General features: G+C 46.2%; 1 protein-coding gene across 4 annotated transcripts in view; it reads left to right on the forward strand.

Annotated features, from left to right (window-relative positions):
- Nucleotides 1-16349, forward strand: part of LOC138491614 (nuclear body protein SP140-like) — a 3009150-nt gene that overhangs the window by 1723137 nt on the left and 1269664 nt on the right. For all 4 annotated transcript variants that reach the window (XM_069618235.1, XM_069618234.1, XM_069618232.1 and 1 more), the window contains one exon: nt 15880-15945. In XM_069618235.1, the coding sequence (XP_069474336.1) occupies nt 15880-15945 (66 nt within the window). The remainder of the gene's footprint in view (nt 1-15879; nt 15946-16349) is intronic.

Here is a 16349-nt window from a genome sequence, read left to right on the forward strand (position 1 = left end):
TTCATGCCGCTCCGGTCGGGTTACTTTCTTTTCCGTTATCGTAACCCGACCGGAGCGGCGTGAACACAACTCTTCAGGCACAACAGCCCTTGGGGAACAACATCTGTAAAAGGTAACAAAACACGTGAATACCGAGCACTTACACAATTAAGGTGACGAGACCAGGGATCCTGGGAGAATTAGCACAGAGACCGACCCAATGCTCTACCACAGTAGACTACGGATTGCGGGAGCCGATGTGCAGATGAGATGTCCCATCTAAATGGAACACGCCGGATCCAGACAAAGCAATTGAGGGACAGAGAAATGATTCAACTGTCTTTTATGAATGTATAGAGTGCCCAAAATAAGCATAATCTATAGTCCTGAAGAAAGCGGCAAACTTTATTTCCCCGCTGAAACCGGTTGACGACAAATATTGGTCCAGGGTGATGACCTGATCCACTAGACTCATAAAAAATCAATATATGAGCTTGGTTAAAAGACATCCTTTGTTTTTACAATACACAGCAGCAAGGGGACCAATGAATATTGTACCACAGAGTGCTGTGATTTTACTATAAGTCACACCAAGGGGCTGCAACACGAATAAAGAGATTTGTTGACTCCCACATGGCATGCACCTTTTAGAATTTTAGGAAAGTAGTGAGCCAGGATAGGGCGAGTTTCCTTTGGCTGTCTCCTTTATCCAACTAGGGACAGTCTCTCAAGGGACAGATATCTTTCCGCCACAGGGACATGTAGTTAGAGTTAAGTATATAAGCCGTAGGTATAAATTGTTCTATTAAAATAGATTCTGCTCGCGATGTGTTAAAAAAGTACTGGGGAGGAGACAGAAACCAGTTACCCATACAACTCCACTTGTATTGACTCTTTTAACGTATACCACTTTCTTTCCTCTGTTGGCCAATCTGACGTAATTGGGTACTTGTGATTACAACCCTGGGCTGCTAGTTGCAAGAGGGATATTTGCCCCTCGTCTCCATTGGCCTCACAAGGCGGACCTACCCGTAGGATTTCCTGTATCTGGGCCTGGGTTAATGGTAGAAATCTAGGAGAGTCGGTTGCATCTACCAGAATACCCGCTGCCCCTCCATCGAATAATTGGACCATCCATGCTATAGCGATTCACCATCTTTCTGTTTTAATCGAGTGATAATATCCCCAACCTCTTGTTGTGAGTAGTCCTCAAGTGCGGTCACATCTACCACGCCTCCTCCCGGAACCAATAGATGACGACCCATTCTTCTACGCACTACTGGTTTAACTGTGACTTCTTTTTGATTAGGACCTGGTATGGGAACAACCTCGGGTTCAGAACTACTTTTGTTACAAGTACTGAAAAAAACAGCTCCGTCCCATCTATCTGGGTCCTGATCCATTCCGGGTAGGCTATCACTGTTGCCATTTTTCCGCGAAGTTACCCTTCCTCGTCTTTTCCGATATTTATAAGGGGCAACTCTGACCGCCGCCCGCTCAGCAGCTGCCTGATATTTATCTGCTTTATCATGATACAATTTCATTTGAAGTTGCTGCATCAGCTCAATTTGCTTTACAGCCACCACCTCCTTTTCTAATCTGTCAACTTCTGCTTGCAACTCTACTGCTTGCAACTCTACATTCTTTTGATGTATTTTTTTTACAAAAAGCATGCAACAGAATCCAACCCCTTCTTCCCAAAGCCGAGCACTCTTTCCCTTTTTCCAACGGCACTTGTAATAGGCATTTTTATTACTTCATCTGGCCTTGCATCTCCTATGATAATATGCCAGTTCTCACTTAACCGCGCACCACATGCCCACATTTGTGCAACTTTATCGTACAGGGTCTTAGTCCATCCTGTCTGCGGAACTTCCCTTTTTCGTAAATAGGAACTCATAATCTCAAATGGATGTTTCACTTCCCCTATAAAAAATACTCGTGGGGCGCTGTTGCGCACCTAAAAAAAATGGCCGCCTGATTTTGGTGCTCCGGCACGCAATAATCCTGAAACAGGATCATCCTGCAAGGGGTCGCCGCTTGGCACAGAAACACGTTTGCCTGCAGCTAAGATCCTGCTCTGCAACTGGTGAAAATATGGTACTGATTCGGGGCACCGGCTCCGTGTGACATCATGTGGAAGTTTCAGCGGAGTGGGGCGCAGACACAGGCCGTCTGCGGGTACCAGAGTGTTCACCCAGTTGCGCTGCTGCAACGGAAGTGGGAGGAGCTTGGAGCCCACGGTTTACACCACGTATGCGTGCACTTCTATGTACTTGCTGGGCAATCGCTTATCCCTGCTCTGGTGACTGATCAGCCCGTGAAAGGCCCAGCAGCCAACATACAGGACCTGCCGCGTTGCAAAGCCTCGCAACCAGCGGACCGCCCGCCCGGGTGGGCCAGGCCAAGATGGGAGTGGGGGTCGCTGGACTGTTGCCGACCCCACGCAATGACAGGGTGAGGAAATAAGGCCTTGCACAACGCAGAGACGGGGCAGAGAACCTAGCCCATGCACAATTGAGTTACACGACTCTCGCCGGGCACCCAGGCCCCCCCACCGGCTGATCCCTGGCCCTGCCGAGACTGCAGGCATACAGAGGTCACTGATCACGGCGCAACGAAGGTGGACGAGACTCTAAGATCCCCTTGGGAACCTCCGGGTGAATGCACTACAACGGGCCATTGATCGGCCGGTGGTCGGCAGCCCTGTAAAGCAGTGTCCCGGTGCCAACAACAGTAGAACGGGGCAGTGAGTGTTCCAACCATCGACATCCAGTCACACAGTAACAGATTGGCATATATACTGCTCAACAGCTCCACAAACTGATATCGCCGCCACCCGCTGTAAGTAGACTCTGCTGTGACCGATGTTAAGCTGGCTGGAGCTGCCGTAGCCCAAACTCCCTAACTGCAGGGTATTCGTGCCCTTAATCAGTGGCTCTCAAATACCACTTTACATAATTGGGGTCAGCAAAGCTGACGTGCACACAAACTAATCGCCCATGACTAACAAAGCTACAGAAAGCACAAACTAGTACTGCAACCCCCGTCACTGCAACGTGATGGCATAGCTACACTTGGGCCAGAACATCCCGCACTGAAGCCCTCAGAGCACGTAGGCAGGTGACCGCAACTGTGGGGTAAATCTGTCCTGGGAAAAGTTGCCCTTCCAGGGAACCGCGGCACACCAGAAACTGATGGCTTGTACGAGTTGGATGGCTACGTGAGAGGACACAGTCCACTCGTACACCCCAACAACTTGATCTGTGTTATTTGTGGTGCTGAACAGAGTTAGGTCTGACCACACAGCCTAATTGCATGCCACATCAATCCTTTCATAAGTGCGCGAAGCAAGACCCTACGCACCGAGTCCAGAATATAGGACAGCCCGAGTTGGGGCTGTTGGGACACTGAGATAGACATACCAGGGATCTGGACTGCATAGCGACCCCACACAGCGGCTCACGCAGCGGCTCTGATCAAATCCACAACGCACATCAGATACCCAGCCTCTGGTTGGCCGCAATTCACCACAAAGAGACAGAGTTTCGGGAAACTACCTTGACTCCATCTGCAAGACCCTAGAGGTTGAACGCCATCCAACCTTTGAAAACATCCTTGTTCAGACATCACTAACTGGTCCCCCCTTATTCAAAAACAAACAAAAAAAAGAAGGAAAGGAAAAAACCTCAGTGGAGCACAGAACCGAGGAAATCAATTCATCAACAATTAACAAGATGACGAAAGGGTCAGGCGCGAGGAAGAGGGCCCCATGGATTCCTACACCAACAGCCAAACATCGGGCCCTTCGGCGGAGTCGCCGGCTACACCCCACTCACAATCCGAAGCTGGCGGTGGTGAAAAAGAAGACCGGCTGACGATTGTTAGGGAGAATTCTCATTTCATGGCTAATTTCCCTTACCTATAGAGTCCCCCAGCAGCTTTGCTGATTTGAAGGGTTTGTTTCTTTTTACCTGCTAAGAGTGAAACTCTTTTTCCCACTCTTAGGCATTTTTGCTATGTGTGTTCTAGGCTATTTTTGTGTTTAATGCCTATGAGATCTTTTCTCTCACCCATAGGAACCATCTTTATGCACATGTGTCACAGAGCACCCTCCGTGCCGTGACACAGGGGTGTCGTAGCGACCCCCAAACGTAGACTCCATACCTTGGGACTGACTACTGTCTCCCAGGGCATGTAAAGTCCCCATTGACTTTACTAGTCGGTTTTTACGAACTTAACCAGTACACCCCATCTTAATATGGAAGTACTGGAAGGGGTTCATAGTTTTTCTCCTATGTTCATTTTCGAGAGGGTACCTTAAAGTCCCTCTCTACAAAGTTTCTGGCTGGTGGCAGTGGTTACTACCTTTTATATTCAACCGCAAATATTTCTCATTGTTCGAGGCTACCACTTTTACTGACAGCCTCTAACATACCGCCGGTCTATTTTTTTTATTAACTTTACTCTGGTAGGTTTTATTTGCCAGAACTTTGATAAAACTTCTTTCTCGAGTCTTACTCCATTTTCCTAACCCAGGTCGGGGATCCTTTGTTCGTCCTTTGCCAAGGAGCCCTCCTTTCGGCGCCAGACTGAGTCTGGGGTGGGTCTGTTGTTTGGGAGGGGGAGTAGAACCCCTGGACAGAGTTGCCACCGCAACTCAGGTCGCACTCTAACCTGGTAGGCTGGAGGGTCTCCCGCTAAGACGACCACTCCACTGTGCGAGTGACAGCTAGGCTGTATGAATGGGTCTCTTTCTGCATATCGACGCAAGACGTTGCCACTGGAACTACGGAACCGAATGGAAGAGAGGCCAGAGACATCTTCAGCATCTACACCACCGGTGAAGCTCTGCCGGATCGTCTCACCACTTTTCTTCCACACAACGAGAGGAGATCTTCAGCGGAGGAGCCTCCTTCCCTTGAGCTGGTGGGGTCAACCAGTTCACCTATCGCATCCTCCGACCTGCCTTGGTCGACTCGGTAGTTCCCCGCACTTGAAGACCGGATAGCCAGGCAGCTATCGACCCGGACCACGATTAAAAGGAGCATACCTTTTAAACTTCGTTTGGCAGCACCGCTGCTGGTTTCATCCCTGGGTAGTGCAGCGACTCGAACCTTCCTCCACGACGAGAACCTCTCTTCCTCTGTTGGACCCCTTGACCTGCAGGAACTACCAGGAACAACCGCCACTGCAGGAGCCATTTCTCCACGTTTAAGGTACATAGTTCTGCCAGGCTGCCCTTTCTCTGTGGTAGCCCTAAAGATGTTTTAAATCCTTTAACTACTTGTGGGGTCAGCCACCCTCTCTCTTAACATTGTCTTTCGCCTTGCATCTACTTCTTCAAAAATGTTCTACTAAAGACTTGACTGCAGCTACAAGAACATTTTTGCTCCTAAGCTCTTGGTCCTGTACCACTGACTCTGGCTTAGGCCTATTGACTCTGGCTGATTTGTTAGATCTGCTCTCACTAGATTAGATTTCAATGGGAAATGTGTTGATGCACCTAAATCTTCTAAACCCCTCTTCCTACTGTTTTAGCTTGTGGAGTGCCATTTTGCTCAGTTTTCATTCACTTGTCTTTTGGTTAAAGTGTTACTGTGCATTACTTGTTCACAAAACTTCAGGGAAGAGTTGCTAGGGGGTGTCTGAAGATATTTCGGTTCAACTTGTACTTTCCCTCCCTTTCGTTGAATTGGTAGAGTGCCATTTGTAGTAGGTTTTCACTGTGCCGTTTTGCTCAGTTTTCACTATACCGCAAACTTGTCTACAATTGAATAGGGAGTTGTATATGCTTTTCTTTTGACTAAACTTAACTTACTTTATTAACTGTGATCTATGTGTTGACTTAGAAGTGTATAAAATAAATATATATTCTCTTTTTAATACAAACTTTGGTCAGTGTTTCCTTGCTCCATAGTACTGTACTACCTATTGTGTCAACCCTGAATACTGCTCATCTCCCTCTTGAGATAAGTCTGACTGCTCAGCCACAGCTACCAACTAAATATTTGTGGTACAGACTGATACCAAAGGGGATTTATTGCTCTCACCTGTAGTCCTAATCTGGGGTAGTGCTCCCTAAAGGAACTGCCCTGGATTCTGTCTAGCAACAATGATAGTACAAAATAACTTCATGGCCGTCAACATCAAACTGAACGACATTGTGACCACCATCGGATCCCTAAAGGCAAGGGTGGAGAAGGAAAGCTCACGAATAACAGAGGCAGAGGGTACAATCAGCTCCAACGAGGACACCATCGCCGACCACGGCCGAGATATCGCTCAACTAAGGGACAACCTTTCCAAGATGCAAAATAAATGCAAGGATCTTGAATCGAGATCCAGAAGGAACAGAATAAGGATTGTGGGTGTTTCCGAGAAATTTGGTAAAGGTCCAATGAAACCCCAGGTGGAAACGCTCCTTAAATCTCTTTTTGTTACTGAGGCCTTCTCAGACCACTTTCTGCCTAAACTTGGGGCACCCCCCCACACAATAATTGCCCGCCTGCTCAATTATAGAGACAGAGACGCGATACTTAAAATAGCGAGAGAGCAGGGCACCTTGCACTTTGAAGAGAACCGTATTCATATATACCCGGATTTTGCGGCAGGTGTGCAGGCGAGTCGAAGGTCGTATGATCCAGTTAAAAGGCTGTTGAGAGAACGCCAAGTCCAATATGCAATAGTATTCCTGGCGAAGATGAGAATTCAGCATGGAGGCAGACCCCATTTCTTTGAAACTCCAGTAGCGGCCATGGCATACATCGAGTTCTCTATACCCCCGCCACCCAGAGGGAGGGGACCAGACCAGAACGGCAGACTGCTCCCCGAAAAAGAAAGACAAGATTCAGCAGACTGAACGTAACGTGTACCAATATCCTTTTGATTAACAGTAATACTTCCTGTGCCTCCGGAGACCCCACGCACTACTGTGGGAACAGGGTCATGAGACTGGGTCAGGTCACCATGTGACAGTAACATGGCTACCCCAGGAGAGTTCCAAAATTTTATAAGGGTTCAAGTTATGGGAAATGGGATACATCATCGGGTTGGGGTTGATGGTGCGGGTGGGGGAGGGATCGGGGCGCACAGTTTGGTTACGCCAGGTAAATGTTTAAAATCAGAGAGCTTTGTTGCTTCGGACACGGGGGTATTAGCAGATCCTCTTCATTGCCCAAGACCCAGAGTTATGGTTAAAGAGGACGGTGGCACAGGTTGACAAGGGTATAACCATCAAACTCCTCTCATGGAACATCCGAGGCCTCAATAATCCGATTAAGGCCCAAAAAACAGCAGCATACATCACCAGACACAATCCCCAGATCATACTTCTTCAAGAGACACATGCATTAGGTCAAGTCTGCACCGGCTTTCTCCCAAGATGGGGCCCGCTTAGACATTACACCGAATACTCGACTCATGCTAGGGGGGTCCTCACATTAATTCACCCGAAACTGGGATTCCGGCTCCGGGATACCAAGGTAGACATCCAAGGCAGGTATGTGCTGGTCTGGGGGGAGGTGGCAGAGAGACAGCAGGTTATTATTGTTAATACATATGGTCCCAACATTGACAATCCCGAATTTTACAGCATTATATACAACATGCTAACCATAACGGATGACTCATCGGTAGTATGGGGGTGGACTTTAACACGATACTCGACATAACCCTCGACCGGTCATCAACTACCTCTCGATCCCCAACCAAAGCCGCCTTGACCATACGCCAGATAATGCAGCAAATGTCCATAGTAGATATATGGCGAGTACTACACCCCCAGGAGAAGCGTTTCACTTATTATTCTTCAGTACACGACTCAGAGTCACGGATCTCGTCCCTTTCAGACACAGTGTCCAACTGTGAAATGTATCCACTCACACTCTCAGATCACGCCCCAATATCAATTACCTTGACTTTCCGAAAACCCACACCACATGCCTCCTGCCATGCTAAGAGACCCACATGTATGAGAAACGCTGCACATTGAAATAGAGGAATTCTTCCAACTAAATGAGGGGTCAGTGGGCAGATAGGACACGTTATAGGAAACATTCAAAGTATGGGTGCGTGGCTCCATTTTTGCCAGGTCCACTGGACTACTTAGATCTGTCAGAAGAGAGTTAGACGTAGCAGAAGCAAAGCTTGAACTACTCGAGTTTGAATACACCACCACACATAGTAAAGAATCCCTAGCCGACATACACACCACGTTGGGTGAATTCAACAAGTTCGCTGAGCGGGAAGTCCAGTACATGGCCACCCCTACCCGGGCACGAAGATATGAGGAGAGTAACAAGGCTGGGAAATTCCTTGCCCAGATGCTCAAAGCCGAGAGCCAACATGACCCCATCACCTGCATACAGACACCCAATGGTAACATAGTGAACCGAGATCAAGACATCAACGATACATTTGCTCAATTCTATAGAAACTATATTCCAATCGCGACACTAAATCAAAGGAGGAGATAACAAACTACCTACATGCATTGGACCTCACAACACTTACCCCAGAAACACAAATGTTGTTAGATACCCCCATCACATTAGAGGAAATCGTAGAGGCAATCAAAGCTCTATCCTCAGGCAGGGCCCCGGGAACTGATGGTCTGGGAACCAAACTTTATAAAGAATTCCAGGATAAATTGGCCCCGGTCCTGTTGAAAGTCTGGGAAGGAGCGATGGAGCGGGGAATACTACCAGACACCATGCGAGAGGCAGTGATAACAGTTCTCCTCAAGCCCCGCCGGCCCGCACAAGACATGAGGTCATATAGACCCCTTTCACTTATTAAAACTGATGCCAAAATCTTTGCAAAGGTACTGATGATTAGATTACTACCCTATATGCCAATTTTGGTACACCCCGATCAGGCCGGCTTCTTACCAACGAGGTCCACGGTCCTGAATTTAAGACGCCTTTTCAGAGTAATGGCACAGATACACCCGAAGCGCTAGATGCCGAGAAGGCCTTTGACTCGGTCTCATGAACCTACTTGTTCTTGGTCCTTGAGAGATTCGGATTTGGCCGGTACTTTGTAGGGTGCGTCCAGTTACTTTACACTAACCCAAGTGTGAAAGTACTAACTAATCATACCATGTCTCCCTTCTTTTTATCAAATGGAGGCACCAAGCAGGGTTGCCCCTTCTCCCCCATCCTGTTTGCACTCACAATTGAATCCATGGCCGAATCTGTCCGACAGAATCATGCGCACAGAGGTCTCAGAATGACCGGAACCCCGCAGATAATTTCCCTTTATGCAGACGATACTCTACTATACATCAGAAACCCGAAAGTAAATCTGGGCCCCATTATTGCGGATATCGAGAGGTTCTCCGAAAACTCAGGATATAAAATAAACGTTGCAAAATCTGAATTATTCCCACTAAACTCTAACATAGGAGACATCTCTAACGTACAAGGATTCAAGTGGTCCCACGACCACGTCAGTTATTTGGGAATCATGGTGTCCAGGGACAAAAACACATTATACGCTGAAAACTATGGGGAACTACTACATACTCTCTCCATCAAACTACAGTTTTGGACCAAACTCCCTATCTCACTGTACGGATGGGTAGCAATCCTTAAGATGGTGGTGCTACCTAAGCTGCTATATCATTTTTGTAACATCCCGATCTGGCCTGGCAGAGCATTTTTCACAAAACCTAAGACATTGGGCCTCATTACACGGATGGCGGTGAACCATGGCGCTATTAGCACCATGGTTCATGCCGGTAAAATACTGGCACCGCCTTGGTGGAAAGGGGAATTACCGCCCTATTCCAAGGTTGGCGGGGTGGTAATTCCCCCTTCCACCATTGCCCTTCCCCATTCCCATTTTTGCCCCATAGGGCTCTATGGGAATGGGGAAGGCGCTAATTACGGTACCGCAAATTGCAGTACCGTAATTAGCTCCACTGGTCCCTTTGCGGGTTGGTTTTTAACGCCTGCAAAAAGCAGGCGTTAAATTCCCCAATCCGCAAAGGGACCTCGTAGTAAGGCGGTAAGGATTTACCAGTGCCGGTAAAATACCGGTACCGGTAAACCCTTACCGCCATCCGTGTAATGAGGCCCATTAACTTCCTCATTTGTGTGGGGTGGAAAAACTGCAAGGCTAAAATGGTCCAAAATGGTGGAACCGTTCTCAAAGGGTGGAATCCAGCCCCAGATGTTGAATTATACTATTTAGTGGCACAGGCACACTTCACGAACTATTTGTTTGACTCAGATGATATAGCCACACACATCTCCCTGGAGAAATACACAGCGTCCCCGACAGATCTGCGATCTGTAATTTTCGACCCCAAACGTAAAGATGCCTGTGAATTCGACCCTGTTAGTACTACCACGCGGGCGTGGTTCAAGATATATAAAAGAATCGGTTTTATGACCCCGTATGACCCATAGGCTCCACTGTGGAACTTCCCTGGCATAACACCCACATTCGACAAAGCTATACAGAGAACATGGGATCCAAATAACCTATTTAAGATGCGAGATATGTTTCCAGATGACAAGTACTGTGAACTGAGGGATTTCATCGAAACAGTGGGTGGGGGGCACCTAAAACAATTCCAAATCTATAGGATGAAAACTGCTTTTATTGCCAAATGGCCCACATTCCCAATGGAACCGCCTGTACACAAATGTATTAGTGCAATGACAGAAGTGGGAGGACACAGGAAAGGAGTTTCCGCACTGTATAACCTAGTTCAGACACACTCCAAAACATCTAATAACATCGAAGAGACCTGGGAGCGAGATTTGGGGGTAGAGCTGGACGAAACTAGTTGGTCTAGATTCTGTCAACTAACCAAGAATGTCTCCATGAATTCAGGTCTGAGACTGATCCAATTCAAGGTACTCAACCAGCTGCACTACACCCCCACTAGATTGGCTAGGTTTGTTGACGGCCACACAAGTAAATGCCCCAAATGCGATGCCCCCAAGGCAGACTCATGTCATATGTACTGAGCTTGCCCGGAAGTGGCGAAATTCTTGGGGGAGGTGGCAGAAATCCTTGAAGATATTATCATGATCCCGGCCACTCCTTCCCCATTGAAATACTTGTTCGGGGACATCGGCAAGGTGGCTGAGGCCACCAGACGTCTGTTTAACGTTGCCTGTGTTGTTGCAAAAAGAAACATCCTGAAATGCTGGAAATCTGCAGAGTCCCTAAAAAGGGAACAGTTCTTGAAAGACCTATCCATGATAAATGAAAGCGAGGAGCAATTTATTATAACTGTTCCGTTGGCATGCTGACCTAAGGAAATATGGTCACTGTTCCGAAGCTACCTTTTCAATCTATTTTCTGAAGAAGATGATAATTCCCTGTCGCCATCCTAATTGTTTGTGAATGTAACGAACTGTATTAATAGACTTATGTTTACTGTCTGACACTATGATTTGTTAACTGCTTCTAACTCTGTCTCGATATAACTCTCTCAGAAAAAATACAAGTAAAAAAAAATACTCACACACACACACTGTTCTATATATAAATATAATTTAAAAAAACACAACCAAACAACAACAAAACAAACCAACAAAAGATATTTTTTTTGCCGTTCCAAGTCCAAACAACGTTAAAATTCTACTTAGCAAGATTCCTTGCCATCAAAAATCAGCACAAGAACCCTGCTAACAGAGCCAAAATGTTGTGCTTCTACCCAGCCATGTAGGGGAACACCTCTGACTTACCTGTCCCCAGCCCTCCTTGCACAATAAACTGTTGGACTCAGACAGGCAAAGAATAAGACACATAACATCAGATAACTGTGATTACAACAGGCTTATTATAGGCTGTTTATTGCACCATACACAGATCTAGATATCTATTGGTATAAAGTATATAGATATGAATATGAATATAAGACACAACATTGGCATATAATTAGTTATACCAGAACATAGAAAAGAAACATCTTCACCGTCAATGCTGCTGCAGAATACACCTTCATCTTGGCCACTACGACACTGCTTAGTTCCAGAGCAGTTAGGCAAAGAGATCACGAGCAATAACGGGTTCTGGTAGCAGAGCGTCCTTCCCTCCAGCGAGACTACATCACCCGGGGATCCAAGTTCTGACTCTCTTTTCGGCTTACGAGCTTCTTCTCTTGATGGGGGGCATTTCCCCCGCCTCTTTCAGTTATGGCTGCCCTTGGCCGAAGAGCAGATCACAAGTAAAAGTGACAAAGAGTGGAAAAAACCAGCCAGAAGTGGAAAAACCCAGCTCTCATCTCCATGCATTCATTCCCGGGACCCTTTATCACTGCAACGGCATTGCGCTCCGACTCCCTTTTTCAGTTCGTCCTTCAACGGACAATACCAAAACTATTCTCCACAGTAAGTCCGTTCGTCGACAATATTTACGTGACCTTGCTTTACCTTCGCTGCCAAGCTGCATGTCTGCTCTGCTGGACTCGTAAAGCATACGAAAAACATAGGCGTTATTATAAAGATGGAAAGTGAATGTCCAAAATGGACAACACTGGCACCATGTTATTTTAGTGCATAAGCATTACAATGCCTCACCCTCTGACAAACTGACCTGCCGCCTGCTCCAAAGGCAATACAGATTCTCCATCCGTGCAAATAAAAGGGGCCACATTCAGGCACGGGTATCTGGTGCATCCAACAACAGGGCTGAACTTTTTAAAATCTGCAGGGAACTAGCCAACCCTTCTGCAGTCTCCTCCTCCCCACTTCATTCCCATGCCCTCTGCAACACACTGGCCACTCACTTTGCCACCAAAACTCAGGACATGCTGAACAGCCTTGTTACTCACCCTCCCAACCCATCCCACTCCCCCTCTCCTCCCTTGGCCCCTCACCCTCCTCCTTCCTCCTTCGCCCTTGTCACACCTGAAGAAGTTACCAGAGTTGTCTGCTCCATGAAGGTCTCTTCCAAACAGGTCTCTCATTGCTCATCCAGAACCATTAAGGACAACATTGACTCTCTTGCCCCTGCACTCGCCGAAGTCTGCAACCACTCTCTGCCACTAGAGCTTTCCCCTCCTCTCTCAAGCACTCCCTTGTGCGCACCCTCCATAAAAAACCATCAACAGACCCTAGCTGTCCATCCAACTACTGCCCTATTTCCACCCCCAACTTCCTGGGGAAACTGCTGGAGAAGTTGGCCTTGCCCCAACTCACCTCTCACACTGAACTTGTTGGTATCCACGACCATCAATCTGGATTCCGAGCATCCAGAGGCACGGAATCTGCTCTTCTGAACACCTGTGAAGAACTGCTTGCATCCCTGGATTCCAACTCCCCAGATGTCCTCATCCTACTTGATCTCTCGTCAAGCCACTACACCCTCATACAAAGGCTCCACGACACCCATGGCATCTCGGAGTGGGCACTGGACTGGCTGACCTCCTTCCTAATGGACCGTTCTTCCCAAGTCATCCGGTGCACCTTCTCCTGTCCTACTTCCTTCTCCACCTGTGGTGTCCCCCAGGGTTCTATCCTCAACCCATGGCTCTTTAACATCTACCTTACTCAGCTGGCACTCCTCATCTCATCCTTCTCCCCCAACTTCCATTGTTATGCAGACGACACACAACTCTTTTTCAAACTTCCTGTGTACCCTCTTGCACCTTCCTCAATGCCAGCAAAACTGAGATCCTTCCCACTGGGACCGCTTTTCCCGCCTTCTTCCCTTCCATCTGGCCTTCATCCATGGGCTCTCCTCCTGCTCCGTCTTCTGAAGCCAAAAACCTTGGAGTCAACTTCGATTCCTCGCTCTCCTTCCTCCCTTACACTCAGGACATTGCCAAGAATTCCCACATTCAGCTCTTCCTTCTCAAAGGAATTCTACCTTTTCTAACTTTCCCCCAGAAGCTCAATGTTTCCCAAGCCCTGGTTCTCTCTAGGATTGACTATTGCAATAGCCTCCTCCTGAATCTGCCTTCTTCCACGCTGCGACCCCTCCAGCTAATGCAGAATAGAGCAGCGAGACTTATCCTTGGCCTCAAGCCCAGGGACTGCATCTCTCCCGCCCCAAAAAGTCTTCACTGGTTCCCGGTTGCTTCACTGATTAAATTCAAATCCCTCTGTATCATCCACAAGGCTGTCTGGGGCCGGGGACCACACTATCTGCAACTCTCTCTTACTAAATATTTCCCTCTAGACCTCTTCGTTCCTCTGGCACCAACTCTTTGTGTCTAAGCGTTTAGCTAAACAGAGAGCAGGAGGTTGATCGCTTTCCTCCACTGGCTCCCTTCTATGGAAAAGCCCCCCCACCCTCTGCGTCTTGAGCAGGACTTTCTTAAATTCCAGAAGGTCCTCAAAACTTTCCTCTTTACCTCCTCCTCCCCACCTTCTCTACTCTGCTAATTCTCACACTTGCTTTGATTGGTGTCCAGGGCCATATGCATCCTCGGGGTCCTGCCTCCCACATCGAATCACCCCCAGCTTCTGTCTATCCTCAGCACTTGCCTCAGCACACCCTCCGTCCTGGAGACTTGCACTTTCCATACCTTGCCCTTCATCTTTTGCTCACCCACAAGCATGGGCACCCCAGCACCTACTCCCACTGTCCCCTCCCTTCTGCACTTGCACGTTCTGAATACTCACAAGGCATAGTAGGCTTGTCCTTTTTTCCCCATCCACTGTATTTAATATTTTTTGTGTATTTAAATATGTCTCATTCCCATGTCCCCCCTCCCTGTTGGCCTGCTTGCGCTTTGAAACAGAATTTACTTGCTGCATAAGCGCCTAAGAAGTGAACAATAAATAAATAAATAAATGAACTACACTACAAAGTTAATAACAGCCCCATACAGTTCAACAGCAAGGAACTAGACTCCAATGGGATGCACTACAAAAAGAGGCACAAACTATCGATAAGATGTATTTTTCTGACTTGTTTGGGATATGTGGTGCTGATTCTATTTGCTTATTTCTATTAGTCAATTTAATACTTTAGTGTTCTTTTTCTAATATATATATATATATATGTAGAAACTATATCAGTGAATTTCATATACATAAGAGTTGAAGAAGCAACTATTAATTTGGTTTCTGTTTATCACTTTTTTTATCAGCCTTATTTTTTGTTTATCATTTGTGATCTAATGACCTTATATATGATTTGAGTTACCAGTGCAATTTTGTTATTGTGCACTGGGTTTCAATATGATTTACTCCTCTATTTATAATGTGATTTTACAACTAATATCGTTTGACAACTTTTAATTTTATGTCTCAATATCTCCCAAAATATCGAATGTATTGAATTGCTCTGAATAAGCTGGTTTATGTAAAACACATATTGGCAAGGTAAGGGGATATTTGTATGCCTTCAAAGGCGCAAACAACAGTAACACCATTACAATGGAGATATTGTTGCGTGGATTGACATTACAAATAAAAGTGGTGAAATAGCAATATCAAATTGTTTTAAACAAGAAGTCTCTTAACAATTAGATATGTCATGGGTACTCCTTTTTCAATTACAGTCCATATTGTGGGAATGTTAGCACTTTTTCTCATGTACCAGGATAGGTATGCCATGTTACTTTGACAAGGATTTAGAGTTGATACAGTTGTTTGAATGTGGCATTAACTTGGCTGAACAGTGGAAAAAAGACTACCAACCATCTCTTTGGTCTCAGTTTATTGGCAAACCACCCATGGTCTGCTATGTCAGATCCTACCTGAACCCTTCTGACTGAGATGCATGTGACCCAATTTGGAAATATCTATTTGGCAATATTCCTGTCAGTCTGGGTCATTCACACTGTGGAAATCCATGGGCATTAAAACATCCCCACAACCGGAAGCTGTCTGTTCTTTGTGGTGTCTCAGCAAGAGCTGTATACAAATATCTCTGTCTTCACTTTTAGAGAATACCAAACATATTGCCCTCTCTTATCTTTTGCAGAAAGGATATCTGACTGTTGACAGTGATAAAGGTTTTTCTGATTCTATCAAACAAGAATCTTCCCAGGTTCGTACAACATTCTCTATCTTACTTTTCTCTACTCTTTCCATATTCCACCAGCCTCTGATAAGTGGGACTTTTTTAGAGCTTACTTTGTAATTTTTAAGATTTCGAAATTACCTTGAAGGAACACGTGCCTTTAGTAAGTGCTCTCTTCTGCGGCTGTTAGTAAACGATTTCTGTTTTTCTAATGAAAGATTATTTTAAAAAAAGATTTCATATTCATTTGCTCTGATTCCTTGCTTACTACATCAATGAAAAGGTACATCTTACTTTCAACCTAAATTCACAGTAAATCTAGAAGCCTTCCATATCCCTTATGGTGATAACAATTCCATGAAACCTATTCAAAGCCTATGCACTGTTGTTTTCTTTTTTATTTTTTTACTTTATTTAATTGACAGTCACAA

Source organism: Ambystoma mexicanum, chromosome 10 (genome assembly GCF_040938575.1).
Source record: "Ambystoma mexicanum isolate Mex_15411 chromosome 10, UKY_AmexF1_1, whole genome shotgun sequence".
Classification (NCBI taxonomy): domain Eukaryota; kingdom Metazoa; phylum Chordata; class Amphibia; order Caudata; family Ambystomatidae; genus Ambystoma; species Ambystoma mexicanum.